Genomic DNA, 26,257 nt, shown 5'->3' with positions numbered 1-26,257 from the left:
CCACGATACCACCAATTTGAAGGGCAGCCTTTGCCTCTTCCACAGATTTCTTTGCTGACCACTTTCTACCAGTTTTTACCACACGTGCTGCCTCCCTTACACATTTGTCGCGTGACTCTACTAAGGTCATTTCCAGTCTGACCTTGGCGCACTTAAGCTCTTCGGTTAAAGCAGAGACTGGCAGCTGCAATACTCCTTTACTATAAAGTCCCACTCTGCTAAGGCAGCGTGGAACTCCCAACCATTTCCTGATGTATGAACTTATTAACGCTTCCAGCTTATCCACTGTTGTCAAAGAAACCTCGTACACAGTCAGTGGCCACAGCAACCTTGGCAGTAGACCAAACTGAAAGCACCAGAGTTTTAGTTTGCCTGGTAGAGCTCAGCTGTTTATGCTATTCAACCCTTCCACTGCTTGTCGTCTAACTTCTCCCACTCGAACTGTGTCCTTTAGATCCCCATCGCACCATCTCCCAAGACTCTTCACTGGCTTCTCAGAAACTATTGGTATTGCCTCACCATTAATGAAGAATGTTTTATCTACCAACTTTCCTTTAATTATCGAGATGCTCCTTGATTTAGAGGGCTTAAATTGCATTCATGCCCATTCAATGGTGATGTTATTTTGTTTTGTATTATGTTGGTTTTATTTACTTTTTAAAATTGTTCTAAAAAAATTAATCATCTGTGATAAATCATTTTCTGACATAAATAGTATGTGATTACAGTCATGTCTTTCTGCAATGTATGTATAATAATTTGCAAAAGCAGACAATTCAAAATATATCAGACAACAACAACAAATTCTAACTTTGACAAAAATACAGATTTGTAATGTATTTTATGTATGTTTAAATATATATTCACAAAATATATATCATAAAGTTGTGAGGAGAAGTTGAAGCATCAAGAAAAAGTGAAAATTAAACTAGTCCCTCTGGACCTCTATTGGAGATATGTGGTCATTGCACTTTTTTTTCTTTAACTATAAAACTATAAGTTTTTCCACAAACCTGCAGATTGCAGTATTATATCCCTAACACAGAGCAATGTCCAAAAACAATTTAGATTTAATTAAGATCAACATTTAAGTGTTTTTTTCATTAAAAAAAAATCATTAGCTAATTTATGGCGTAGTAAAGTAATTGTGCAGTAAAAAGGTAAAAAACTACCAAACCCAGCATAAATGTATAGTTGAGAATTAAAAAAAAAAAAAGATATAGTTTGCCATGTAAAAAAATTATATTTCCTTATGCAATCGCTCTGTAAGTGTTTGTAGTCTATCTGACCGCAGCCACGTAAACCCTACAAGTACACTGGTTTAGGGTTACCATTAGCATTTTTTCAGATTAACAATACTATAACATGACAGCTGCAGTTCTACTTTTGAAACTTTACATGGTGGGCTTCCCTTTAAGGGAAACCTTCTAGACAAATACTAAAAGAGCAAATTTCCAAAGAATATGAAATGTTGAACCTCATTGATTACTTTCGACAGGCATATCGATGACGGTGACTACATGACTGGAGTAGAACAATTTATAAAAATATCAAAAGACCAATTCAAACTTAAATTATTGTTTCATTAATAAACGTTCGGTTACTTCATGCAATATTTTTCTCTAAATAAATGAAAATAATAGAAAATATCTTTGATATATACAACTTAAGCGAAAAGCATTGTGGGAATGCAAATTTAATCCCACCTCCAAAGACGCATTAAAGGGATAGTTCACCCAAAAATGTAACAGCTATAATTTACTCACGCTCAAGCTGTTCTAAACCTGCATATTTCCTTGTTCTGCTGAACACAAAATAATATATTTAGAAGAATGTCGGTAACCAAACAGTCGATGGACCTCATTTACTTCATAGTGTATGTATATATGTCTCATGTTATATTCCATATGATGATAAACATGCCATAAGTGAAAGAACAAGATAAAACATTTTCAAAGCACAGCTGATTTGTTATTTGTAGTTAATGAACACAAAGAACAGTGAATGTCTCTCTCTCAAAGCACATTCGCATTCGTGTTGTCTTGATCCAATGGGAAGCGCCGGGGGCGGAGCTTACAGCCAGCGTTATTTAAGCTACAGCGGACTGTAGTTCCTCGCTGTCTCTTCGTCTGGAGGTCGTCCCGTTTATTTCCTTCATCAAGTGTTTTCTGGTAAAAGCAACACTTTTGCAATCATGAGTGGCAGGAAGTTTTTCGTCGGTGGCAACTGGAAAATGAACGGCGACAAAAAGAGCATTGAAGAGCTCGCCAACACATTGAATAACGCCAAACTCAACCCAGACGCCGGTGCGTATTTCATCCAGTTTCCTCTTCACCAGGCACAATCACATGCCATTGCAAACACAGGCCTTTACGGGGTTGTGCAACGCACTGCATCGACCCTGAAATGACATTCACGCTGGGCTTTTGAAAGCTACCATTGCCTTTAAGCGCATCATTTACAGGCTCTTTCTCGTTATAGTTATTTATTAAGATAATAGCTCTGTTTTCTACAGTGTACTCCAATCTATTGCTTGTAACCGTAACCATCTCGATTAATACCTTAGCAGCAACCGGACATTTAAACCAGTTTCTGTTAAAATTCGATATAAAGTACTATTCGATTTATAAAAGAGTGGACTGCCCGTCATGTTTCGATATGAATGAATGAATGCATGATGCTCATCTTGTGTCGTGATTCAAGGGTTAATGCTGGAAATGGGTGTGTGATTTCCAGCACGTAGCCTCCACCGTGTGCATGTTCAAGGCCTTGTCAAACAAATGACAGGATTATTAGGATGCGCGGATTATCATAAAAACTGTACTATATAAATTCGTGATATTTCTTGAAAAAATATGACAAAAAATGACACTGGAAAAAGAACGATATTGCTAACGTAACGTACAGTTACACGTTTTGAGTGATTTCTGATCGCGCGGAGTTTCCGCTGTTCACTGACGTAGTCCACTGCATCACTGTCCGACTTTATTTGAGTATCCAGACAGAGTTGAGTTGATGTGTCAATGACACAACTGTGGACTTTGAATAGGTAAAGTCCAAAAGTCAGCCTACTTGTGCGTAGCCTGTTTCATTCATGGTCTGCAACCCGAGAGAAGCGCTTAACGCGTAAAGGTCATGGGTCAGACTGTCATATATTGGACTAGCTTTGGCCTTTTTCGATTTACTTCGTGGCCTATGTAGTATGCAGTCATATGAGTAACTTTTCCTTTGACCTTTTATCAAGGGGGCCGAAGCGCCAGATATGTCTGCCCTTTACAGTGTTTAATTTAGGCTGACCCAAGCTAATTTTACAGTATAAATGCCACGTCCAATGGGAGTACAGTCTAGCCTTAAAAAGCATAAAAACACTGACATATAAAACAATACTAAGTTTTTTTTTTAAGTTTTAAAACTGCACAGTTTATTAAATCTTTAAACAAAATATTAAAAAAATTAGTGTTTTATGTATTGTAACATTTCATTCCTCAGGCTTATATCACTAATATAGGCTACTAAGTCATATATGTATGTATATATATGTAGCTCACACTCGAGTAAAATAAAACATCAGTTTATTCAGAGGCCTAAACTGAGCAAAAATATGCAATTTGGTGCAGAAGATGAAATTCTGCATTTCTGCAAAACATGTAGTACAATGAAATTGATGACTGATAACTGACAAATAAATGTTCCTCATAAGACTGTTGTTTCATAAATGATACATGAATTTTTGAAACAAAACAAAAAAATTACGTATGGAATAAAGTAAACCTAAGTTGCTTTTGTCCCGTAAATCTTTGTCTTGAGATATCCGTAAGAACATAAATGTAATTTTGTTTATTGCTTTATATAATTGTTAAAGTTTTTACAGCAAAAAAACACTTGTACCATGACAGAAAGGTGGAAATTTTTACAATTATACTGAAGTTCTTTTATTTACTAAAAAAGAATGAACTATCAAGAACTCCAAGTTGTCCCGTCAGTAATCTGAATGGTTAAATGTTCAGGACACTAACATCGATTTGTTCGTGATATGAAAGCAGTGCTTTGCCATGGTGGTCTTTCACATAAAAAAAGCACTACGGTCACAATTCCGTGTTTTTTTGTTTTTTTTTTAACCCTTTTGCTTGTTTGACAGAGGTTGTGTGTGGTGCACCACCCATCTACCTTGACTTTGCCAGGTCCAAGCTGAAACCTAACATTGATGTGGCAGCACAGAACTGCTACAAGGTTGCAAAGGGAGCCTTCACCGGAGAGATCAGGTACATGTCAACCCGTTTACAGTCCAGAAACATTAAATATTCATGAAAATATATTGAATTCATTCACATTTTATGGCTCTTTTTTTCTTCTATTTTTACTCCTATTTGTCGCTTGAAAGATCCGTTCTATTGTTTCAGCCCAGCAATGATTAAGGATTGTGGAGTAAAATGGGTGATTCTGGGACACTCTGAGAGACGCCATGTGTTTGGAGAGAGTGATGAGGTAACTTAGTGCCTTTAACATAAAAATAGAGTTTTCTATAATGTGTGAGTAAATCAGCAGCTGCAGTGTGTTTTCTGTGCATTTTTTTTTACATATTTCATTAGGTGTATTTGATGTCAGTATATGTGTGTGTGTGTGTTCCCAGTATGTGTTGAGACTGGAAATGCTACTAAAACCACATGTTTTACTGCCACCTTGTGTGTAGATTTATAGCAGCTGTACTGTTAACGTATAAAATGCTATTAAGAAAACATAGTGCTTGGTTAGGGCTTCCTTCCATTTAGACAAACAAGCAATAAAATATGCATAGCATGAACAATTTAAAAATCAGTTTTCTTTTAAACAATTATTGGAGTTTTCCTTTATAGAAAACCTACTTGACATAAAATTAAAGAACAAGTTTTCAGAAAATACTTTTGCAGTTAATCCGATACATTACTTTGAATTAGTATCTCACTCATGGTGACTGAAACAAACAGGAAGTTAAAGTTTCCCTATTATGCTATTTTAAAGGTTCCTAATTTTGTTTTGGAGGTCTTCTACAATAGGTTTACATGCATTCAAAGTTCACTTTTGAAAACACTTAGATTTTCGCATTATATACATTGCACATCACCTTATTTCTTCTCGGGTCAGAAAACGGTTCTTTTGAAGATTCCGTCTCTCTAAACCCATCCTTACCGTCATCCTACTCTGCTCTGATTGGTCAGATGGCCCAGTCTGTTGTGATTGGTCAACTGCTTACAGCACGTGTCGGAAACGAAACTCCTATTACCAAATCTGAATTTCAGCTCCGTAGTCTTCCTCAGCGCTTGATACACAGTGATACGAACGATGGTGTCGGTTTTTCCATATCAATTCCAACACAAGTCCTCAAGTGCATGCAAAGTGAATTTGCAGTGCTAAAAGCAGCGTCTTCTCGACATGTCGACTACACAAACTCTTCCAGGTCAAAGCCTTCCGGGTCAAAATAGACATTGTTTGCGGACTGCCAATGAAGATCAAGGCATGAAGGCTGGCATTATGCAAATTTGTTTCTTTGTTTCATAGATATTTAACAGGAAGAAAAACTGGAATTGCTTTCAACTCTTTTCAGGAGAAACTTTATTTGGATGTGCACTTTGATCTTTAAAACTTTGTAGACCTTTTACATTCACAAACAGCTACGGCATGAAAGTTAATATGCCGTTGCCCCTATTATGAACAAGCATAATAGGGGCAACATTTTTTACGCTAATTTAAACCCCACCAACAACGTCACCCTCTTGAACTGAAAAAGCATGTTTATTGCAGCACATAATAAATTAAGGTAACCTCACACACAGGGCTGTAATACTACTTCTCTATAGACCCCTTTTGCTACGACGTCACAATTACGTCATGGCGTTGCTGGAGGCAAAACAAAGTGAAAACTGGAGGCGGCTAATACAAACCAGCACAGATTCGGCTACTTAATAAGGATATTAAATTATTATTATTTTCATTAAATGTCATCTTGTTGTGTTTCTGGGTGCTAGAATCACCGACAGGATCCAATTTGAAAACTGGAGGCGGCCAATACAAACCAGCACAGATTCGGCTACTTAATAAGGATATTAAATTATTATTATTTTCATTAAATGTCATCTTGTTGCACATTAAGATAATATCTGATTTTCTCCCGTCATTGTTAAAAAACAAGCCAACAAAACTTGCAAACTAGCAATGAAGCGGCCAGAGGGATGGTTCTGCCTCCACCTAAGCTCCGCCCACAAAAAAACATCATCATGTTTACCAACTAAAAAGGGTCTATAAAACCTCAAGCTCACTATTAAAATTTTCCTAGACACATTTCTTTTACCAGTTAAGAGAGGGCTTCTGTTTATAGGAAACCTACTAGACAAATACTAAAAGAGCAATTTTCCAACTGTCAGGTTTGCTGTGAGATCTCACATCAATTTGAGTGGATACCTCACTGGTGGTGACTATTTCTTGCATAAGTTTTAGCAGCATTTGATCAATTGAAAGGCATTATGGGTATGCAAATCTGAACAGGCCGTACAATCCTCTCACCCTCTAACTCCTGCCCATACCATGTCTGGACAAAAATGTATACAGTAAGAAATGGAATAAAAGTTGCACTGAGTTTGAGGCGGATTTAATGTAGTATAACATTATTTTGAACAGAAATATTCTTTTGATCTAATTTTATTACTGGTTAAAATGTCAACTATTATGGGTATGCAAATTTGCAAAGCTCATTTAATATGCATAATCTCTCAATGAGCATTTTTATGAAAATAATGGAATTGAACAGAAAAACGATATTATTAGTCATGTAGTACATTTAGTACGTATGAATATGATTACCATCCCAAACCACAAAAAATAAGAAACAAAGTTTAAAGTTAAAATTGAAAGCATATAATGGTCTCACAAAAGATAATCGTCACCATTTCACTTAAATCATATGAACTTTCTTTTCTTTTTTTCTGATAGTTGATTGGACAGAAGGTCGCTCATGCTCTTGAGAGCGGTTTGAGTGTGATCGCCTGCATTGGTGAGAAGCTGGATGAGAGGGAGGCTGGAATCACGGAGAAAGTTGTTTTTGCACAGACCAAGTTCATTGCAGGTATTTTTCAATTTAGTGGTGTATATATTATAAAACATTCCTTGTATTTAAAATAAAACTATCATCTCTTTTAGATAATGTGAAGGATTGGAGCAAAGTGGTCCTTGCTTATGAGCCAGTTTGGGCCATTGGCACTGGGAAAACTGCATCACCCCAACAGGTACAGACGAGACGTTTGGACTAGAACATGGGAGTTTTTCAAACACGTTCCCTGGTTTCATTGAACTCTGTGACAAGTCTCTCCCTGCTGTTCTTACAGGCTCAGGAGGTACATGACAAGCTCAGGCAATGGATGAAGGCCAATGTTTCAGAGACCGTTGCCAACTCCGTCAGGATCATCTATGGAGGTCAGTGCTCAAAAGTATTTTTAATTTTTCCATAGATTAATATCAACAATCCTATTAAAATTGAATTCATCCGATCCCTTTGAGCGAGTATCTCACCCATGGTGACTGAATATGAACCTAATGAAAATTCATGCATCCCAGTGATGTTGTCCACAACTAACTATGCATACTATTTCTAGACAATGTAACACTGTTTTTCAAGCTTAATACTACTTTACTACAAAATGGAATGCTTAATCTTTTAATACATCTATCTTTTTACAATTAAGAAGGGGCTTTCTTTTATAGAAAACCTACTAGACAAATACAAAAAGAGCAAATTTACTTGTTCACTGAATCTGTGCGATTAATTTTAACGAGTACCTCACTCACGGTGACTGAAGAAAACAAGATTAAGTTCAGCAATAAAAGGAGTTATGTTGATTGGTTAAATAAAATATTTGTAAAACTGGTTAAATAAAATCTTTCACTTGATACTAGTCCATTACTTCATATTGAATGATTACAAAAGCATTTAAAACATGTAAAAGGCATCATGTGTGCAAATTTAGACGCGTCTCCTTCAATGCTTTCACCTCCCACCCACTGCTTATTAAAACAACGAGGAATGTGTAAGAATGTAAATAAAGACCTGCAGAATTCATGGTGGACTTTGCTGTGCAAATGTTACTCATACACATACTGACATGATCCTAGTGCCGTGTATTACTGTTTGGGAAGGTTTATGGTTCATTCTGGTTTATATTCACTTCAGTATGTTTATATAGAAACATTATGTAAGGATTTATTATAGAAACATTATGTAGGGATTTATTATAGTCATGCCACCCAACTACATAAACACTACTGACAAATCTGAAGTGTATAGTCAGTAGTTTAATCAAAGTGTCACTATGTACATTAAAAGGTGCATGTCATATTGTTACAAACCACTTAAAATTTAAAGCAGATGTAATTCTTAGATATTATTTTTCATTTTTCAATCAAACTTTAAATAAATCTTTCACTTAAGTAAGAAGGAACTTCATTTTAAAGGAATCATTTTGGACAGGTACTAAAAGACCAAATTTTCCATTAAAACTGAATTCATCTGATCCCTTTGAGTGACCACCACATATAGAGCTGTGATATCTCAGCCATAATGACCAAAATTTCAAGTTCCAAACTCTCTAAATATTTTAAGACATCTTATTTTTAACGGGTGAAAAAGAAGCCTTCTTTTATAGGAAACCTACAGGACAAACATTAAATGAACAGTTTTCTATATATCATTGATCACTGAATCTCTCCGGTTAATTTGAACAAGTATCTCACTCATGGTGACTGAAGAAAACAAGATTAAGTTCAGTGTTTCAAAGGTATTATGCAAATTTAAACACGCCCCACCAGTGTTACCTGATACTAATTACATTTACTGTTTCTGGACAAGAGTTCAGTGGTCAGAAGTTCCTTAATTATGTTAGTGAATACTTGTGTAGTAGAACTGTTTTCCTGCTTATCTGAACACATGTATATGCTGCAAGTCAGAACCAATCAATCACAGAGCGTTCACGCTCTGCCGAATCAGAATCAGAATAAAAAGGTTATGTTTTATGGGTGTGAAGAATGAAAACCTAGAAATTTGCTCTTTTAGTATTTGTCCAGTAGGTTTTCTATAAAATAAATCTCCTTCATACTTGTTAAAAGGAAGATATTTTGGAAGTTTGAACTTGACATTTTAGTCACCATGGGTGTGAGATCCTCACAGACACTGATGTGGGAGCTCACTGCACAATAAGTGACTAGACATGTATTCTTAATGAAAATCTACTGGACAAATACTATAAAAGGAAAAGCCCCTTTATAGCTGTTGAAATAAAGATATAAAAAAACGTGTCCATCATCAGTATATGTAATTGAGAGGTAGCATTGCTGGGGTGATCAATTTAACATAACGTCTTTTACAAGTTTAACTTAATCTTTTTTTCTTCAAATACATTATGCAAATTTAAACATGCCCCTAATAATGCTATCTCTACTAATTGTCTTCCTTTTAACAAGTATGAAGGGGCTTTCTTTTATAGAAAACCTACTGGACAAATACTAAAAGAGCAATTTCTACCTACCGATGTTCACTGAATCTCTCGGATCAATTTGAACGACTATCTCACTCATGGTGACTGAAGAAAACAAGATTATGCAAATTCAGACATGGACCAACAATGTTACCTAATACTAATTACATTTACTGGTGTTATTTTATCTCATTGGTGAAGTGCAATCATCAAAGCGATTACACTTACTTCACCAATGAGGTAAAATAACACCACATATAGAGCTGTGATATAATTTCACTATAAAATACCAACTTCAAACTTACTCAATATTTCAACAGCTAAAAAAAGGCTTAATTTTAAAGGAAACCTTCTGGACAAATAGCCTGATTCTACCAGACTCTCGTACATTTCATTTGTACAGAGAGTCTGGCACCGCTCCATTGACAAGCGTTAACTTCCTTGTAGCAGGGTATTCTATTGAAGTCTAAAACTATTGGATCTGCCCAGAGTCACTCTATCTGCCATAACCAATCGCTAACGTTTGGTCGTGACATATGTCTTTTCCCGAACCCCGTGGGAGGATGGCCATAAACACAAAACTAAGCAAAGATTGATCTTGCTCCGGCTTTAACTTCTTGATATTCGACAGCGTTGCCTCAACGGACCGAATGGCTTCGCTCGCATCTTTCTTATTTTGAACTACAATTCAAAATAATGCACGAGTCGACATCAACGTCATCGTTCTCAGCCACTCCCTCTGTTCGCTGATTGGCCCGGTAAAAAATTGATCGAAGAAAACCAAAGTCTACAGCGCAATCCCAGACGGAGTACTGAAGGAAAATGAAATTGAGCGGAAGTGCGTAGGAGGGCGGAGCCAGGCTACCGGACAAATACTAGAAGAGCAAATATCTAGCCAGTTGTTGTGCAGAGATGTTTTCTCATCAGTGTTTATGAATTTCTCACCCATATTGATATAAATGGTGAATTTCAAATGTTCTTAATTTTAAGTTATCTTCTTCTACTCAAGTGAAGGGGCTCTCTTTTATAGAAAACCTACTGGACAAATACTGAAAGAGCAAATTTCTTCCTGTCATTGTTCACTGAATCTGTCCCATCAATTTGAACAAGTATCTCACTCATGGTGACTGAAGAAAACAAGATTAAGTTCAATGTGTCATAGGTATTATGCAAATTTAAACACGCCCCAACAGTGTTACCTGATACTAATTACATTTACTGTTTCTGGACAAGAGTTCAGTGGTCCTTAATTATGTTAGTGAATAATTGTGTAGTAGAACTGTTTTCCTGCTTATCTGAACACATAAATGCTGCAAGTCAGAATCAATCAATCACAGAGCGTTCACACACTGCCGAATCAGAATCAGAATAAAAAGGTTATATTTTATGGGTGCACCAGCCTGTCAATGGTAGTCCCTTATGAAAATGAACATTACAGTGACCATAGTTCAACTAGGTCTATAATATTTTGTAGATTTCCATGGTTACCACTACAAGTAATCATTTTAATCATGTGTAAACAAAAATATAATCTATCAGTTCCAATTAAGACGTATTTAATGTTAAAATGCCTTTCAAAAATAATGTTAAGTGGGTATCATTATCCATTTTACTCTTATGGCGCTTTTCCACTGCATGGTACGGCTCAGTACGGTTCGGCGCGGCACGGTTCGGCTCGCTTCGCTTTTCCACTGCGTGGTACGACTCGGCGCGGCGCGGCTCGGTTCGCTTTAGCTCGGTTGCTTTTCCACTGGAGTTAGTACCGCTTCAAAGTGGGGATTATGACTGATCGTTATAGTTTATCCACTCCTCGGCAACCAACAAGAGGAACGTCTGCGCTTCTCGTCCACTGACCACGATTCAGACATTTCTTTTTGGGTATTTTTTTTTCTTCAAGCATGTAGTTTTAAAACAGGTGCTACAGCTGTGGCTGTTGCTGGCTATTTAAATCTAGCGGGTTTGATGTTTCCCAAATACAATGTGATGATTCTGTCTGTCTGACCAATCAGCGATCTGCAGTTTTTTCACGTCACATTTTAGTATCGGTACGCTTGGAACCTCAACAGAGCTGGTACCATTTAAAGCGAGCCGTACCGTACCGTACCATGCAGTGGAAAGCGCCACAAGTGAGCCGTACCGAGCCGAGCCGTACCGTACCATGGATTGGAAAAGCGCCAAAGCGTGCCGTACCGAACCGTACCATACTGTACCATGCAGTGGAAAAGCGCCATTAGTAATTCAGTCATTTAATAAATCGTTATGGTTCAGTTTAGAGATGTATCGAAAACAAAATAGTGGTATAAATCATTTCTAGGAAGCAAAGGCAAAATAATACCTTTTGTTACTTTAATAATATTTTATTTTAAAATATCTTTCCTTTAACAGGCTTGAAGGGGCTTGCTTTTATAGAAAACCTACTGGACAAATACTAAAAGAGCAAATTCCAAACTGATCAAAGTTCCCGAATCTGTCCCATCATTTTGAACGAGTATCTCGTTCATGGTGACTGAAGAAAACAAGATTAAGTTCAACTTGTGAGTCACCATGAGTGAGATACTCGTTCGTGATGCGAGAGATTCGGTGAACTAGGATTAGCTACAAATTTGCTCTTTTAGTATTTGATCAGTATGTTTTCTATTAAAGAAATCTCCTTCATACAAGTTTGAACGTGATGTTTTAGTCACCATGGGTGTGAGATCCTCACAGACACTGATGTGGGAGCTCACTGCACAATAAGTGACTCGAAATGTACTCTGAATGAAAATCTACTGGACAAATACTATAAACGGAAAAGCCCCTCTATAGCTGTTGAAATAAAGATTGTGCAAATTTGAGCTTGGTATTTTATAGTGAAATTATATCACGGCTCTATTGTGGTGTTTATTTTTTTTTTTTTACCTCATTGCTGATGTGCCAACATAAAAAAGACTTTTCCATTATAGTATATGTAATTGAGAGGTAGCATTGCTGGGGTGTTTAATTTTACATAATGCCTTTGACAAGTTGAACTTAATCTTTTTTTCTTCAAATGCATTATGCAAATTTAAACATGCCCCTAATAATGCTATCTCTACTAATTGTCTTCCTTTTAACAAGTATGAAGGGGCTTTCTTTTATAGAAAACCTACTGGACAAATAATAAAAGAGCAATTTCTACCCGCCGTTGTTCACTGAATCTCTCGGATCAATTTGAACGAGTATCTCACTCATGGTGACTGAAGAAAACAAGATTATGCAAATTCAGACATGGACCAACAATGTTACCTGATACTAATTACATTTACTGGTGTTATTTTATCTCATTGGTGAAGTGCAATCATCAAAGCAATTACACTTACTTCACCAATGAGGTAAAATAACACCACATATAGAGCTGTGATATAATTTCACTATAAAATACCAACTTCCAACTTACTCAATATTTCAACAGCTAAAAAAGGCTTAATTTTAAAGGAAACCTTCTGAACAAATACTAGAAGAGCAAATATCTAGCCAGTTGTTGTGCAGTGATGTTTTCCCATCAGTGTTTATGAATGTCTCATCTATAATGATATAAACGGTGAATTTCAAACGTTCTTAATTTTAAGTTATCTTTTGTTATTCAAGTATAGAGGCTTTCTTTTATAGAAAACCTACTGGACAAACACTGAAAGAGTAAATTTCAACCTATCATTGTTCACTGAATCTGTCCTATCAATTTGAACAAGTATCTCACTCATGGTGACTGAAGAAAACGACTCGGTTACTAACGTAACCTCGGTTCCCTGAGAGGAGGGAACGAGTATTGCGTAAGTAGCTTACGCTATGGGAAAACTCCTTTTCTCGAGAATATTGAAGTCTTTATGTAAAACGCATTGCAGCTGCACAGCTGACAGCAATGAACGAAGGCAGCTCGGTCATTGGCTGTGCTGCGGCAACTTGCTCGAACCAATGACGGGGCGACTCTGAATGCGCGACCAATGAGCGCGCTTCGCGCCCGCGCGCGTCAGAGCCCGCCAAGATGGGCGTGGCCAAGAGCTATATATTGGGCGCCCCATCATGAGAGTTCTTTAGGTTAAAACGACTGAAGCGAACTAACCAAGCACAAGCACGGCAGCTTACGCAATACTCGTTCCCTCCTCTCAGGGAACCGAGGTTACGTTAGTAACCGAGTCGTTCCCTTTCGAGAGGTCTCTCCTATTGCGTAAGTAGCTTACGCTATGGGAACACCATGCAAAACGCCGTGCGTGCTGAACTTCGCCTTATGATAGCCAGAGGCAGGTGCCTGAGCTAAAAAAGCAAAGTTATCATCCAACTAGCCGGCAGAGGCGAGCTTTATATGTGGGAAAGAATACAGAGCGGCTAGAAGGCGCTCAGTGTGACACAAGCACATACATAATCTAGATACGAACTCGTAGTTCAACTAGCATCATGCTGATAGTACATTGGAATGCAGTGTCGGGACCTGTAGGTTGTAGAACCTGATAAATGTGGACGGTGAGGCCCAGCCTGCCGCCGCACAAATATCCTCGATCGGTATCCCGCTCGACCATGCCCAGGAAGAAGCCACACTCCTGGTGGAGTGTGCTTTGACTCCCCAGGGGCATTGAAGTCCTTTAGCTTCATAAGCCAGCGCTATAGCTTCAACTATCCAGTGAGAGATTCTCTGCCTTGAAACGGCGGAACCTTTCGTACGGCCGCCAAAGCATACAAACAGTTGTTCTGTCTGTCTGAATAGGGCAGAACGCTCCAAATACACTCTGAGAGCCCTAACGGGGCAGAGTAGATTAGCGTCGTGTTTGTCTGCTGGGGACGATAGCGCAGTTAGGGAGATAACCTGTGCTCTGAAGGGAGTGGTGAGCACTTTAGGAATATACCCATGTTTCGGTCTAAGGACGACCCTGCAGTCGTTAGGTCCGAATTCTAGGCAGGCAGCGCTTGTCGAAAGCGCGTGCAGGTCGCCCACTCTCTTGACCGAGGCGAGTGCCAGCAAGAGCGCAGTCTTGAGCGAGAGCTATTTAAGGTGCACGGTTCGGAGTGGTTCGAACGGAGGCCCTTTAAGAGCGTCTAGGACAGTAGCTAGGTCCCAGATCGGCACTGAGGGGGGGCGTGAAGGGTTCATCCTCCTAGCGCCCCTTAGGAAACGAATAATTAGGTCGTTTCTTCCCAATGGACGTTCCATTACAGGGTCGTGTGATGCTGTGATGGCCGCCACATATACTTTGAGCGTGGAGGGGGCGCGGCCCGCCTCCAGAAGCCCTTGTAGAAAAGCGAGTACGTTCGTAATCTCGCATGTTTCAGGGTTCAGGCCCTTGGCATTACACCAGACACTGAACACTTTCCATTTCTGGGCATATAAGCGTCTCGTGGAGGGCGCCCGCGCCTCAGCGATGGTTTTTAGTGCTCCGCTCGTGAGGTTCCTGGGAACCCGTTGAGGGGCCATGCATGAAGGGCCCACAGATCGGGGCGGGGATGAAATATCATCCCGTTGGCCTGACTGAGGAGGTCTGGCCTCAGTGGAATCGGCCGTGGTGCAGATTGCATTTGCATCAGATCTGGAAACCATGTTTGGTTCTTCCAGAGTGGGGCTATCAGCAGCACTGCGTCTTTCTCCTCTCTGACCCGACTGATGACCTGCGGTAGCATCGCGATCGGGGGAAAGGCATATAAGGGACGGCTCGGCCAGCTCTGGGCGAGCGCATCCATGCTTTTCGTGAAGAAAAGAGGGCAGTGCGCGTTCTCCTTGGAGGCGAAGAGGTCGATCTCCGCTTTGCCAAAGGTTTTCCATAACCAGTGAATCGTCAGCGGGTTGAGAGCCCATTCTCCTGGGAGAATTTTGTCTCTGGATAGCATGTCCGCCCCCTGGTTCAGGGCACCTGGCACATGCGCTGCTCTCAGCGAGCGCAAGTTGTGCTGGGACCATAAAATGAGTCTCCTGGCCATTGAATGCATGGAGCTCGACCTGAGTCCACCCTGGCGATTTATGTACGATACTACCGTCATGTTGTCCGTTCGGACCAAGACGTGTTCGTTTCTCAGCTGTGGGAGCAGGGCTCTGAGAGCCAAAGCGACCGCTTTCATTTCCAGGCAGTTTATGTGTAGGCGCTTCTCCGGGTTTGACCAAAAGCCGGAGACAGGCCTGCCCTCGTAAAGGGCCCCCCAACCTATTTTGGAGGCATCTGTCGTTATCATCTTTCTCCTTGTGTTCACACGCAGACTCACGCCTGACTGGTACCAGTCGGCGGCTTTCCAGTGCGTCAGGGCTTTTATACAGCCGTGGTTCGCTCTGATTAAAAGGTGGCCCGAACGCCACGCGTGAGTAGGGACGCGGCTCTTGAGCCAGCGTTGGAGAGGGCGCATATGCAACAATCCTAGCTGGAGTACGGCCGATGCTGAGGCCATGAGACCGAGCATCCTCTGAAACCGCTTGACGGGGGCGAGCGCGCCCGCCCTGAATGATGTTGCAAGGCGCCGGATGGTGAGCGCGCGCTCTGATGAGAGACGCGCTGTCATTTGCATCGAGTCTAGAACTATTCCCAGGAAAGAAATCCTCTGGCTGGGAGATAGTATGCTTTTTGCAAAATTGATTCTTAGACCCAGGCATTCTAAATGGCTGATAATCCAAGATCTGTGTGTTATTAACTGACTCTCTGATTGTGCTAGAATCAGCCAATCGTCGAGATAATTCAGTATTCGCACTCCCCTTCGCCTTAGGGGGGAAAGTGCTGCATCCATACATTTCGTGAATGTACGGGGAGCCAGGGACAGGCCGAACGGAAGTACTGTGTACTGGTACGACTGTCCCTCGAAAGCGAATCTCAGAAACGGCCTGTGATGAGGCGCTATTGGAATGTGAAAGTAAGCATCTTTCAGATCCACTGAGAGAAACCAATCTCCTGGGCGTACTTGCGCGAGGATATGCTTGGTTGTTAACATTCTGAACGAGCGAATCATTAGTGCTTTGTTCAGGTGTCTGAGATCTAGGATGGGGCGGAGACCGCCATCCTTTTTCGGGACGAGAAAATAGCGGCTGTAAAAACCTGCCTCGCTCAGAGAGGGGGGAACAGTTTCCACAGCGCCCTTTTCTATTAGTTTGCGCACCTCGGTGCGTAGAACATGTGAGCACTCTTTTCTCACTTTCGTCTCGACCACAGTCGTAAAACGTGGTGGTCTGCGAGCGAACTGGAGCGAGTATCCGTGCTTTACTATATTCAATACCCATTTCGGCATATCTGGAATATTTTCCCATGCCGCTGCGTGTACAGATATGGGCTGAATACAGGCTAGGGGCGGGCCGCTGTGACGCAGGGACCCGGCCAGCGAATCGCCTGAGCTCATAGCTCTCAGAGGCGCGGGCGCGCGCTGAGCAGCTGAGTGAATGGGCGCGTGTGTGATTACAGCAGCGCGCGCTGTGTCTGTAAAACTCGCAGCCTGGGCTGGGGTTGTGTTTGACACTGTAAGGACAGTGTTTATAAGTGGGGGTGCATAAACAGTGGTAGGCACACGCGTCACTTTTATAATGTTTCCCGCTTTTGCTGGGGATGAATTTATAACTGTGTGAACAGTGCTTGTGTGTAGTGGTGCGTACATGACCGTAGGCACGTGATCTACATTCATGGGGTGCGCAGCTTGAGCTGGGAATGAATTTGGCACTGTTTTGACAGTATCTGGGAATGCACACCTTGTGGACATGTGAACCCTTAGTGACACAGGCAGAAAAAGACTCTTTTTGTGTTTTCTGTGCGTCGCCATAAAAACGGCGTTTGTTTGCAGGTGAGCGAGCTCTGTGACTGGCCCATTGACTGCTGTATGAACATATCCAGCCGCCTGTAAGGGGACTGGGTAATGCTTGAGCTTTTGCAGAGAGAGTGGTCCGGCTTTTGCGAGACACGCACTCTCTCTTTTCATTCTTGTGGCTAGGACGGCTTTCGAGGCTCGGGGTTCAGCACAATCTTGGGCCGAGGACCCCGTCGCTCAGAAGGCGGCTTGCGGTTGTGAGAGCGCGAGCGGCGTCGAGCGTCAGCCTGAGGCGCGGGCTGAGAGGCGGTGGGGGCTGTTCTAGCCCGCTGCGGCTGCGGCGGCCTCTGTCTGCTCTGCGATGAGCTGGAGCGCTTGGGCAGGAAATACCGCATAGCTTGTGAAGCATTCTGGGCCTCAGTGAAGCGTTCGGCGAAACCCTTAACCGCCGGTCCAAACAGCCCGCTGGTGGAGATAGGCGCGTCGAGAAATGGCGCCTTATCCGCGTCCTTCATCTCAGTCAGAGTCAACCACAGATGGCGCTCGAGAACAGTCAAATTAGCCATGGCACGGCCGATAGACTGGGCGGTGGCCTTCGTGGCTCGCAGGGCTATGTCAGTCGCGCTGCGTAGGTCCTTAAAGGCTTCGGGTTCGGGGCCAGACTCGTCCATAGAGCGGAGAAGCTTGGCTTGGAACACTTGAAGTACCGCCATAGAGTGAAGCGCTGATGCAGCTTGGCCGGCGGCGGCGTAGGCGCGACCGGCGAGAGCTGAAGTAGTGCGGCAGGGCTTCGAGGGGTGGGAAGCTTTGGCTTTCCATCCGGTGGTGGAGGGCGGGCAGAGATGATTGGCCACGGCCTCCTCGAGGGGCGGTGTTCCCTCGTAGCCTCTTTCCTTCGCGCCGTCCACAGAGGAGAGCGAGGAAGAAAAAGAAGGCTTTAGGCGCGCAGAGTGGGGGGCTTTCCACGACTTGGTGAGTTCGTCGTGAACTTCCGGGAAGAAGGGAGAAGGCCTTTGCCGAGGGGCCTGCTGGCGCCCCTGCAGAAACCACTCATCCAGTCGGCTCCGGGTTGGTTCTTCGGGAGAAGACCAATCGAGCCCGAGGTCTTCCACGGCCTTAGAGAGAACGCGGATAATCTCGCTATCCATGGTGGAGCCCCCGCTCGCGCTAGCTAGCGTCGACGGGGCGGGGTCGAGAGTGGAGCCCGGCCAGTCGTCCGATGCAGCGTCGATTGACAAGCTGTCATCCATTCCCCCGTCGTCCTCGGACGCGCCGAAAGTCACAAGGCCCACCGCTCTGCTAGAGGGGTGTGGGTCCGGCTGGGTGAACAGAACCGGCGGTGGGGAAGGCAAGAGCGGCGGTGAAGCACGCGGAGACTGGCTCGGCGTGACGTCACTGAGCTCAGGTTCAGGAAGCCTCTGTGAGCGGCGCTTTTTCTTAGTGCGCGGCTCGAACAGAGGGATGGCGGCGATGGGCTCGCTCACGGCGAAAGCGGCGAGGCGAGCCCGCATTGCGGAGAGACCCAGGTCGTCACATTCGGGGCATCCGCCCTTGGTCAAAGCAGCTTCTGCGTGGTCCCGGCCCAGGCAGCGAGCGCAGATGATGTGACGATCCCCGTCCGGGAGAAGGTCTCTGCACGACGCGCAGGAAGGCATTTGAAACAACGCCTTGGAAAATTTGCTCTTTTACAAGTGTCGCAGAGTGAACAGATGTAAATACTTGTGTGAGCAGTACGCCGGATGGCTCAGTAGGATCGCGTTAGAAGGCGGCTGAAGGTGCCGACGTCCTCGTAGCAAATCCCGCTGGTATGCTTTTCGACGGCGAAGCTTCAATAATCCGGAGGATCCAGCGAAGAAGGTGTTCGCTGAAGGAGATTAAATCTAAAGAACTCTCATGACGGGGCGCCCAATATATAGCTCTTGGCCACGCCCATCTTGGCGGGCTCTGATGCGCGCGGGCGCGAAGCGCGCTCATTGGTCGCGCATTCAGAGTCGCCCCGTCATTGGTTCGAGCAAGTTGCCGCAGCACAGCCAATGACCGAGCTGCCTTCGTTCATTGCTGTCAGCTGTGCAGCTGCAATGCGTTTTACATAAAGACTTCAATATTCTCGAGAAAAGGAGTTTTCCCATAGCGTAAGGTACTTACGCAATAGGAGAGACCTCTCGAAAGGGAACAAGATTAAGTTCAATGTGTCAAAGGTATTATGCAAATTTAAACACGCCCCAACAGTGTTACCTGATACTAATTACATTTACTGTTTCTGGACAAGAGTTCAGTGGTCCTTAATTATGTTAGTGAATAATTGTGTAGTAGAACTGTTGTCCTGCTTATCTGAACACATAAATGCTGCAAGTCAGAATCAATCAATCACAGAGCGTTCACACACTGCCGAATCAGAATCAGAATAAAAAGGTTATATTTTATGGGTGCACCAGCCTGTCAATGGTAGTCCCTTATGAAAATGAACATTACAGTGACCATAGTTAAAATAGGTCTATAATATTTTGTAGATTTCCATGGTTACCACTACAAGTAATCATTTTAATCATGTGTAAACAAAAATATAATCTTTTCCACTGCATGGTACGGCTCAGTACGGTTCGGCTTGGCGCGGCACGGTTCGGCTCGCTTCGCTTTTCCACTGCATGGTACGGCTCAGTACGGTTCGGCTCGGCGCGGCACGGTTCGGCTCGCTTTGCTTTTCCACTGCGTGGTACGACTCGGCGCGGCGCGGCACGGCTCGGTTCGCTTTAGCTCGGTTGCTTTTCCACTGGAGTTAGTACCGCTTCAAAGTGGGGATTATGACTGATCGTTATAGTTTATCCACTCCTCGGCAACCAACAAGAGGAACGTCTGCGCTTCTCGTCCACTGACCACGATTCAGACATTTCTTTGTTGGAATTTTTTTTCTTCAAGCATGTAGTTTTAAAACAGGTGCTACAGCTGTGGCTGTTGCTGGCTATTTAAATCTAGCAGGTTTGATGTCTCGCAAATACAATGACGCTAGTGATGATTCTGTCTGTCTGACCAATCAGTGATCTGCAGTGTTTTCACGTCACATTTTAGTATCGGTACGGTACGCTTTGAACCTCAACAGAGCTGGTACCATTTAAAGCGAGCCGTACCGTACCGTACCATGCAGTGGAACAGCGCCACAAGTGAGCCGTACCGTACCCTGGATTGGAAAAGCACCATTAGTAATTCAGTCATTTAATAACTCGCTATAGTTCAGTTTAGAGATGCATCAAAAAAACAAAATAAGTGGTATCAAACATTTCTAGGAAGCAAAGGCAAAGTAACACCTTTTCTTTCTTTTAAAATATATTCTTTCAAATTATCTTTCCTTTAACAGGCTTAAAGGGGCTTTCTTTTATAGAAAACCGACTGGACAAATACTAAAAGAGCAAATTTCAAACTGTTCATAGTTCCCGAATCTGTCCCATCATTTTGAACGAGTATCTCGTTCATGGTGACTGAAGAAAACAAGATTAAGTTCAACTTGTGAGTCACCATGAGTGAGATACTCGTTCTTGATGTGAGAGATTCGGTGAACTAGGATTAGCTACAAATTTGCTCTTTTAGTATTTGATCAGTATGTTTCCTATTAAAGAAATCTCCTTCATACAAGTTTGAACGTGACCTTTTAGTCACCATGGGTGTGAGGTCCTCACAGACACTGATGCGGGAGCGTCACTGCACAATAAGTGACTCGAAATGTACTCTGAATGAAAATCTACTGGACAAATACTATAAAAGGAAAAGCCCCTTTATAGCTGTTGAAATAAAGATTGTGCAAATTTGAGCTTGGTATTTTATAGTGAAATTATATCACGGCTCTATTGTGGTGTTTATTTTTTTTTTTTACCTCATTGCTGATGTGCCAACATAAAAAAGACTTTTCCATTACAGTATATGTAATTGGGAGGTAGCATTGCTGGGGTGTTTAATTTTACATAATGCCTTTTACAAGTTGAACTTAATCTTTTTTTCTTCAAATGCATTATGCAAATTTAAACATGCCCCTAATAATGCTATCTCTACTAATTGTCTTCCTTTTACCAAGTATGAAGGGGCTTTCTTTTATAGAAAACCTACTGGACAAATACTAAAAGAGCAATTTCTACCTACCATTGTTCACTGAATCTCTCGGATCAATTTGAAAGAGTATCTCACTCATGGTGACTGAAGAAAACAAGATTATGCAAATTCAGACATGGACCAACAATGTTACCTAATACTAATTACATTTACTGGTGTTATTTTATCTCATTGGTGAAGTGCAATCATCAAAGCAATTACACTTACTTCACCAATGAGGTAAAATAACACCACATATAGAGCTGTGATATAATTTCACTATAAAATACCAACTTCCAACTTACTCAATATTTCAACAGCTAAAAAAAGGCTTAATTTTAAAGGAAACCTTCTGGACAAATAGTAGAAGAGCAAATATCTAGCCAGTTGTTGTGCAGTGATGTTTTCCCATCAGTGTTTATGAATGTCTCACCCATAATGATATAAATAGTGAATTTCAAACATTCTTAATTTAAAGTTATCTTCTTTTATTCAAGTGAGGGGGCTTTCTTTTATAGAAAACTTACTGGACAAATACTGAAAGAGCAAATTTCAACATATCATTGTTCACTGAATCTGTCCCATCAATTTGAACAAGTATCTCACTCATGGTGACTGAAGAAAACAAGATTAAGTTCAATGTATCAAAGGTATTATGCTAATTTAAACACGCCCCAACAGTGTTACCTGATACTAATTACATTTACTGTTTCTGGACAAGAGTTCAGTGGTCCTTAATTATGTTAGTGAATAATTGTGTAGTAGAACTGTTTTCCTGCTTATCTGAACACATAAATGCTGCAAGTCAGAATCAATCAATCACAGAGCGTTCACACACTGCCGAATCAGAATCAGAATAAAAAGGTTATATTTTATGGGTGCACCAGCCTGTCAATGGTAGTCCCTTATGAAAATGAACATTACAGTGACCATAGTTAAACTAGGTCTATAATATTTTGTAGATTTCCATGGTTACCACTACAAGTAATCATTTTAATCATGTGTAAACAAAAATATAATCTATCAGTTCCAATTAAGACGTATTTAATGTTAAAATGCCTTTCAAAAATAATGTTAAGTGGGTATCATTATCCATTTTACTCTTATGGCGCTTTTCCACTGCATGGTACGGCTCAGTACGGTTCGGCGCGGCACGGTTCGGCTCGCTTCGCTTTTCCACTGCGTGGTACGACTCGGCGCGGCGCGGCACGGCTCGGTTGCTTTTCCACTGTACCGCTTCAAAGTGGGGATTATGACTGATCGTTATAGTTTATCCACTCCTCGGCAACCAACAAGAGGAACATCTGCGCTTCTCGTCCACTGACCACGATTCAGACATTACTTTTTTGGAATTTCTTTTCTTCAAGCATGTAGTTTTAAAACAGGTGCTACAGCTGTGGCTGTTGCTGGCTATTTAAATCTAGCAGGTTTGATGTTTCGCAAATACAATGACGCTAGTGATGATTCTGTCTGTCTGACCAATCAGTGATCTGCAGTGTTTTCACGTTACATTTTAGTATCGGTACGGTACGCTTGGAACCTCAACAGAGCTGGTACCATTTAAAGCGAGCCGTACCGTACCGTACCATGCAGTGGAACAGCGCCACAAGTGAGCCGTACCGTACCATGGATTGGAAAAGCGCCATTAGTAATTCAGTTATTTAATAAATCGTTATAGTTCAGTTTAGAGATGTATCAAAAAACAAAATAAGTGGTATCAATCATTTCTAGGAAGCAAAGGAAGCATAATAACACCTTTTCTTTCTCTAATAATATTTTATTTCAAAATATCTTTCCTTTAACAGAGTTGAAGGGGCTTTCTTTTATAGAAAACCTACTGGACAAATACTAAAAGAGCAATTTCCACCTACTATTGTTCACTGAATCTGTCGTATCAATTTGAACGAGTATCTCACTCATGGTGACTGAAGAAAACAAGATTATGCAAATTTAAACACAGACCAACAATGTAACCTGATACTAATTACATTTACTGTTTCTGGACAAGAGTTTTGATGATTGCACTTCACCAATGAGGTAAAATAACACCACATATAGAGCTGTGATATAATTTCACCATAAAATACCAACTTATTCTATTATTTCAACAGCTATCAAATATTTTAACAATATTTCAACAGCTATAAAAAGGCTTAATTTTAATGGAAACCTACTGGACAAATTCTAAAAGAGTAAATTTCTAGTCAGTTTTTGTGCAGTAATGTTCTCCAATCAGTGTTTATGAATGTCTCACCTATAAAAACGTAAAAGGTGAGTTTAAAACTTTGTAAATATTTTAAGATATCTTCTTTTTAACAAGTGAAGGGGCGTTCTTTTATAGAAAACCTACTGTAAAATAACACCACATGTAGTGCTGTATTATCTTTTCACTTTAAAATATCAAACTTAAGCAAAAGTTCAAGAACTCTTTCTTTCAACAGTTATGAAGAAGCGTCCTTTTAAAGGAAACCTACTGGACAAAAACACTTCCCATAATGTTTATGCATAATTAGATCAGTATATAAAGGGGCTTCCTTTAAAAGGAAACATATTAGACAAATACTAAAAGAGTACATTTCTTTCCACTTATTATGCAGTGAAGCTCCTCAATCAGTGTTATAAGTATCTTACCCATAGCGACCAAATTATCAAGTTCAAACTTTCTAGTCATCTTTCTTTCAACAAGTATGAAGGAGCTTTCTTTTATAGAAAACCTTCTGGACAAATACTAAAAGAGCAAATTTCTAGCTTTTCATGTTTCACAGAATCTCTCCTATCAATTTGAACAAGTATCTCACTCATGGTGACTGAAGAAAAACAGATTAAGTTCAACATGCCAAAGGTATTATAATGCAAATTTAAAGTGACGCCCCAAAAATGTTACCTGAAACTAAATGCATTCACTGTTTCTGGACAGTATGAGGAGTTTTTTTATGATGGCACTTAAGCAATGAGATAAAATACACCATGTGCAAAGCTATTCCACTGATGAAACATTATACTGAAGATGTTCACAGAAATCAAACAAACCCTTTATTAAACCGTTATGGAGGGACTTCCATTTTTTTAGTATCTGTCTAGTAGGTTTCCCTTAACAGTGAAATTTACCTAGTTGATGTATAGTGCAACTGCGAGCGAGTGTCTCACCCATGGTAACTGAAGCAATTATTTTATGTTACTAGTATATCAATCTAAACTATGAGCCAAGCAACAGGACAAACACTGCAACAATGTTACAGTAATATTAAAATTGTTTAAAATCCTCTGAGGTGATTTTTCTGCATCCGTATGAAACGAGAAGGAGTCCTCAGAGAATATGAGAGACGTGAAACTAGTACCAGTTTCTGTTACCTAGATGGGTGACAGCTAAACATCTGACGGCTGGATGCTGTGACTGACCAATCATAATCAAGTACTTCAAACTATAATAAACAGAAATACAACTTTACTGTAGTATACTTGAGTTTGTCAAAATACCAAACTGCACTTTTAAAAAAACCTCAAAACATCAATCTTTTCTCAAATACTAAAAGAGCAAAATTCGGTCACTGCCTCACTGGTAGTGACCGAATCAATCGAATTTAAGCGTGAAAGGTTTTTTACAATTATGGGTATGCAAATGACATCTAATTTGGGCAGTCATGCATTCATAATACATACATTCACAATGGTACTAATATGCACACTTTAGGGTTAATGTTTCTTTAAGGTACTAATATTTCGCCTTTAGGGGTAAATAAGGTACAAAGGTGTACCTTTTGAAAGGGTACAGCCCCAGAGACAGCTTTAAAAAAAAAAAAAATTAGAGAGAGCATTCCAACATGATACCAATGTTAGTTATTACTATAAACTGATGAAGCTTTGCTTATTTTTAGGACTCTTAGTTAATGGTTTGCTTTACTTTTTGGAAGATTTAGAGACGTTTTCCAAACAACAGCAGATCCAAATATTCTCGGCAATAAAGATATTTTATGTGTGCTGCTCTTTATATGTATATATATATATATATAAATAAGTCCTGGTGAAAATGTGACCTTTTTTTGTATGGTCCACCGTTTCAGGGTCTGTCACTGGAGGGACCTGCAAGGAGCTTGCTTCCCAGAAAGACGTGGATGGCTTCCTGGTGGGCGGCGCTTCCTTGAAACCAGAGTTTATTGAGATTATTAATGCGAAAGCATAAAGAGCTGAAACCATCATCCATCTAATTAGGTCTGCTCCCACATCCTGCTCTTCTTTAGAAAGTGTTATTGTGGTTTTGTTGCAATTGTTTCAGTTTTGTTTTTTGTATTATTATAAATGGACTGCTTGAAAAACTAAAAACTCAAGGGTTTTATTCCACTGAAACGTGTGCTACTAAACCTCCTATTTGTGTAGTGAAGTACAGGACTGTAATGAGAACCATCATGGGGCTTTAGAGCCCACGCCTTTACTTGAATAATGTTTACCAACATTCTCGTGTACATGGTGTCAAAAATCTAGGATGAGGTCAATCAGCCTCTGCGTCGTCTTAATTCAAGTGAAACTGCTTTCCATGAATGTGGTTGTCCTGATGTTTTCCTGTCCCTAAAAGAGTCTCTCTCTGACTGGCCTGTGGCAAAATTGCTCATATGTAATAAACATGGTTATTTGATTTAAAGGATGAGACGGAAATATTCTAATAAATGTTTCAGAAGTGTACAACTATTTACTGTTGTCTCAAGTTATTTTACTGGAACATTCTGCATAATTAAATTTTTGTAGCAACACATACCTTGCAAAAGTTTGGGGTTTGTATCAATTTTTTTATATATATATTTTAATATTGTATTCTATTATAGTTTAAAATGTGATTTACCCGAGTGATGGCAAAGCTAAATCTTCAGTATCATTACTCCAGTCTGTCAAATGATCCTTCAGAAATTATTCTATGTGAATTTGCTGCTCAAGAAAACCATTGTGATGCTCAATATTTTTGTGGAAACTTCTGT

The 26,257-nt window shown here is 40.8% G+C and overlaps 1 protein-coding gene, 14 non-coding genes and 2 pseudogenes across 15 annotated transcripts; 2 read left to right on the top strand and 15 right to left on the bottom strand.

The window, feature by feature from the left end:
* Positions 1 to 1,401: 1,401 nt before the first annotated feature.
* Positions 1,402 to 1,455, bottom strand: LOC143728791 (U7 small nuclear RNA). Its single transcript, XR_013199899.1, has one exon. It is a non-coding gene; the product is annotated as a U7 small nuclear RNA (small nuclear RNA).
* Positions 1,456 to 2,062: 607 nt separating this feature from the next.
* Positions 2,063 to 25,973, top strand: tpi1b (triosephosphate isomerase 1b). The gene is made up of 7 exons (XM_077209812.1): positions 2,063 to 2,306; positions 4,139 to 4,262; positions 4,401 to 4,485; positions 6,964 to 7,096; positions 7,171 to 7,256; positions 7,356 to 7,443; positions 25,352 to 25,973. The coding sequence occupies exons 1-7, from the start codon at positions 2,195 to 2,197 to the stop codon at positions 25,468 to 25,470; spliced, it is 747 nt and encodes a 248-aa protein (XP_077065927.1). The 5' UTR covers positions 2,063 to 2,194; the 3' UTR covers positions 25,471 to 25,973.
* LOC143728676 (U7 small nuclear RNA) lies at positions 6,335 to 6,388 on the bottom strand. The gene has a single exon (XR_013199864.1). It is a non-coding gene; the product is annotated as a U7 small nuclear RNA (small nuclear RNA).
* On the bottom strand, positions 7,714 to 7,770 carry LOC143728819 (U7 small nuclear RNA; annotated as a pseudogene).
* Positions 9,058 to 9,113, top strand: LOC143728714 (U7 small nuclear RNA). The gene has a single exon (XR_013199878.1). It is a non-coding gene; the product is annotated as a U7 small nuclear RNA (small nuclear RNA).
* LOC143728804 (U7 small nuclear RNA) lies at positions 9,489 to 9,543 on the bottom strand. The gene has a single exon (XR_013199902.1). It is a non-coding gene; the product is annotated as a U7 small nuclear RNA (small nuclear RNA).
* LOC143728663 (U7 small nuclear RNA) lies at positions 10,510 to 10,565 on the bottom strand. Its single transcript, XR_013199858.1, has one exon. It is a non-coding gene; the product is annotated as a U7 small nuclear RNA (small nuclear RNA).
* LOC143728680 (U7 small nuclear RNA) lies at positions 11,889 to 11,943 on the bottom strand. Its single transcript, XR_013199866.1, has one exon. It is a non-coding gene; the product is annotated as a U7 small nuclear RNA (small nuclear RNA).
* On the bottom strand, positions 12,599 to 12,653 carry LOC143728826 (U7 small nuclear RNA). The gene has a single exon (XR_013199904.1). It is a non-coding gene; the product is annotated as a U7 small nuclear RNA (small nuclear RNA).
* Positions 13,107 to 13,160, bottom strand: LOC143728695 (U7 small nuclear RNA). Its single transcript, XR_013199873.1, has one exon. It is a non-coding gene; the product is annotated as a U7 small nuclear RNA (small nuclear RNA).
* On the bottom strand, positions 20,572 to 20,625 carry LOC143728667 (U7 small nuclear RNA). The gene has a single exon (XR_013199859.1). It is a non-coding gene; the product is annotated as a U7 small nuclear RNA (small nuclear RNA).
* On the bottom strand, positions 21,282 to 21,336 carry LOC143728800 (U7 small nuclear RNA). The gene has a single exon (XR_013199901.1). It is a non-coding gene; the product is annotated as a U7 small nuclear RNA (small nuclear RNA).
* LOC143728700 (U7 small nuclear RNA) lies at positions 21,791 to 21,844 on the bottom strand. The gene has a single exon (XR_013199874.1). It is a non-coding gene; the product is annotated as a U7 small nuclear RNA (small nuclear RNA).
* On the bottom strand, positions 23,102 to 23,159 carry LOC143728811 (U7 small nuclear RNA; annotated as a pseudogene).
* LOC143728706 (U7 small nuclear RNA) lies at positions 23,438 to 23,493 on the bottom strand. Its single transcript, XR_013199876.1, has one exon. It is a non-coding gene; the product is annotated as a U7 small nuclear RNA (small nuclear RNA).
* On the bottom strand, positions 23,816 to 23,868 carry LOC143728722 (U7 small nuclear RNA). Its single transcript, XR_013199881.1, has one exon. It is a non-coding gene; the product is annotated as a U7 small nuclear RNA (small nuclear RNA).
* On the bottom strand, positions 23,982 to 24,037 carry LOC143728669 (U7 small nuclear RNA). The gene has a single exon (XR_013199861.1). It is a non-coding gene; the product is annotated as a U7 small nuclear RNA (small nuclear RNA).
* Positions 25,974 to 26,257: the final 284 nt, after the last annotated feature.

This window comes from Siphateles boraxobius, unplaced genomic scaffold, assembly GCF_051911475.1.
Source record: "Siphateles boraxobius isolate OS27281-9 unplaced genomic scaffold, OSU_SipBor_1 12, whole genome shotgun sequence".
Classification (NCBI taxonomy): Eukaryota; Metazoa; Chordata; class Actinopteri; order Cypriniformes; family Leuciscidae; genus Siphateles; species Siphateles boraxobius.
This window is presented reverse-complemented; position numbering and strand designations above follow the sequence as displayed.

Bases quoted from the DNA above. Each gene is read 5' to 3' on its own strand.
- tpi1b (XM_077209812.1), top strand. From the start codon at position 2,195: ATGAGTGGCAGGAAGTTTTTCGTCGGTGGCAACTGGAAAATGAACGGC. The intron at 7,257-7,355 runs GTACAGACGAGA...CTGTTCTTACAG, and splicing joins AAACTGCATCACCCCAACAG to GCTCAGGAGGTACATGACAA. The intron at 7,444-25,351 runs GTCAGTGCTCAA...CCACCGTTTCAG, and splicing joins CGTCAGGATCATCTATGGAG to GGTCTGTCACTGGAGGGACC.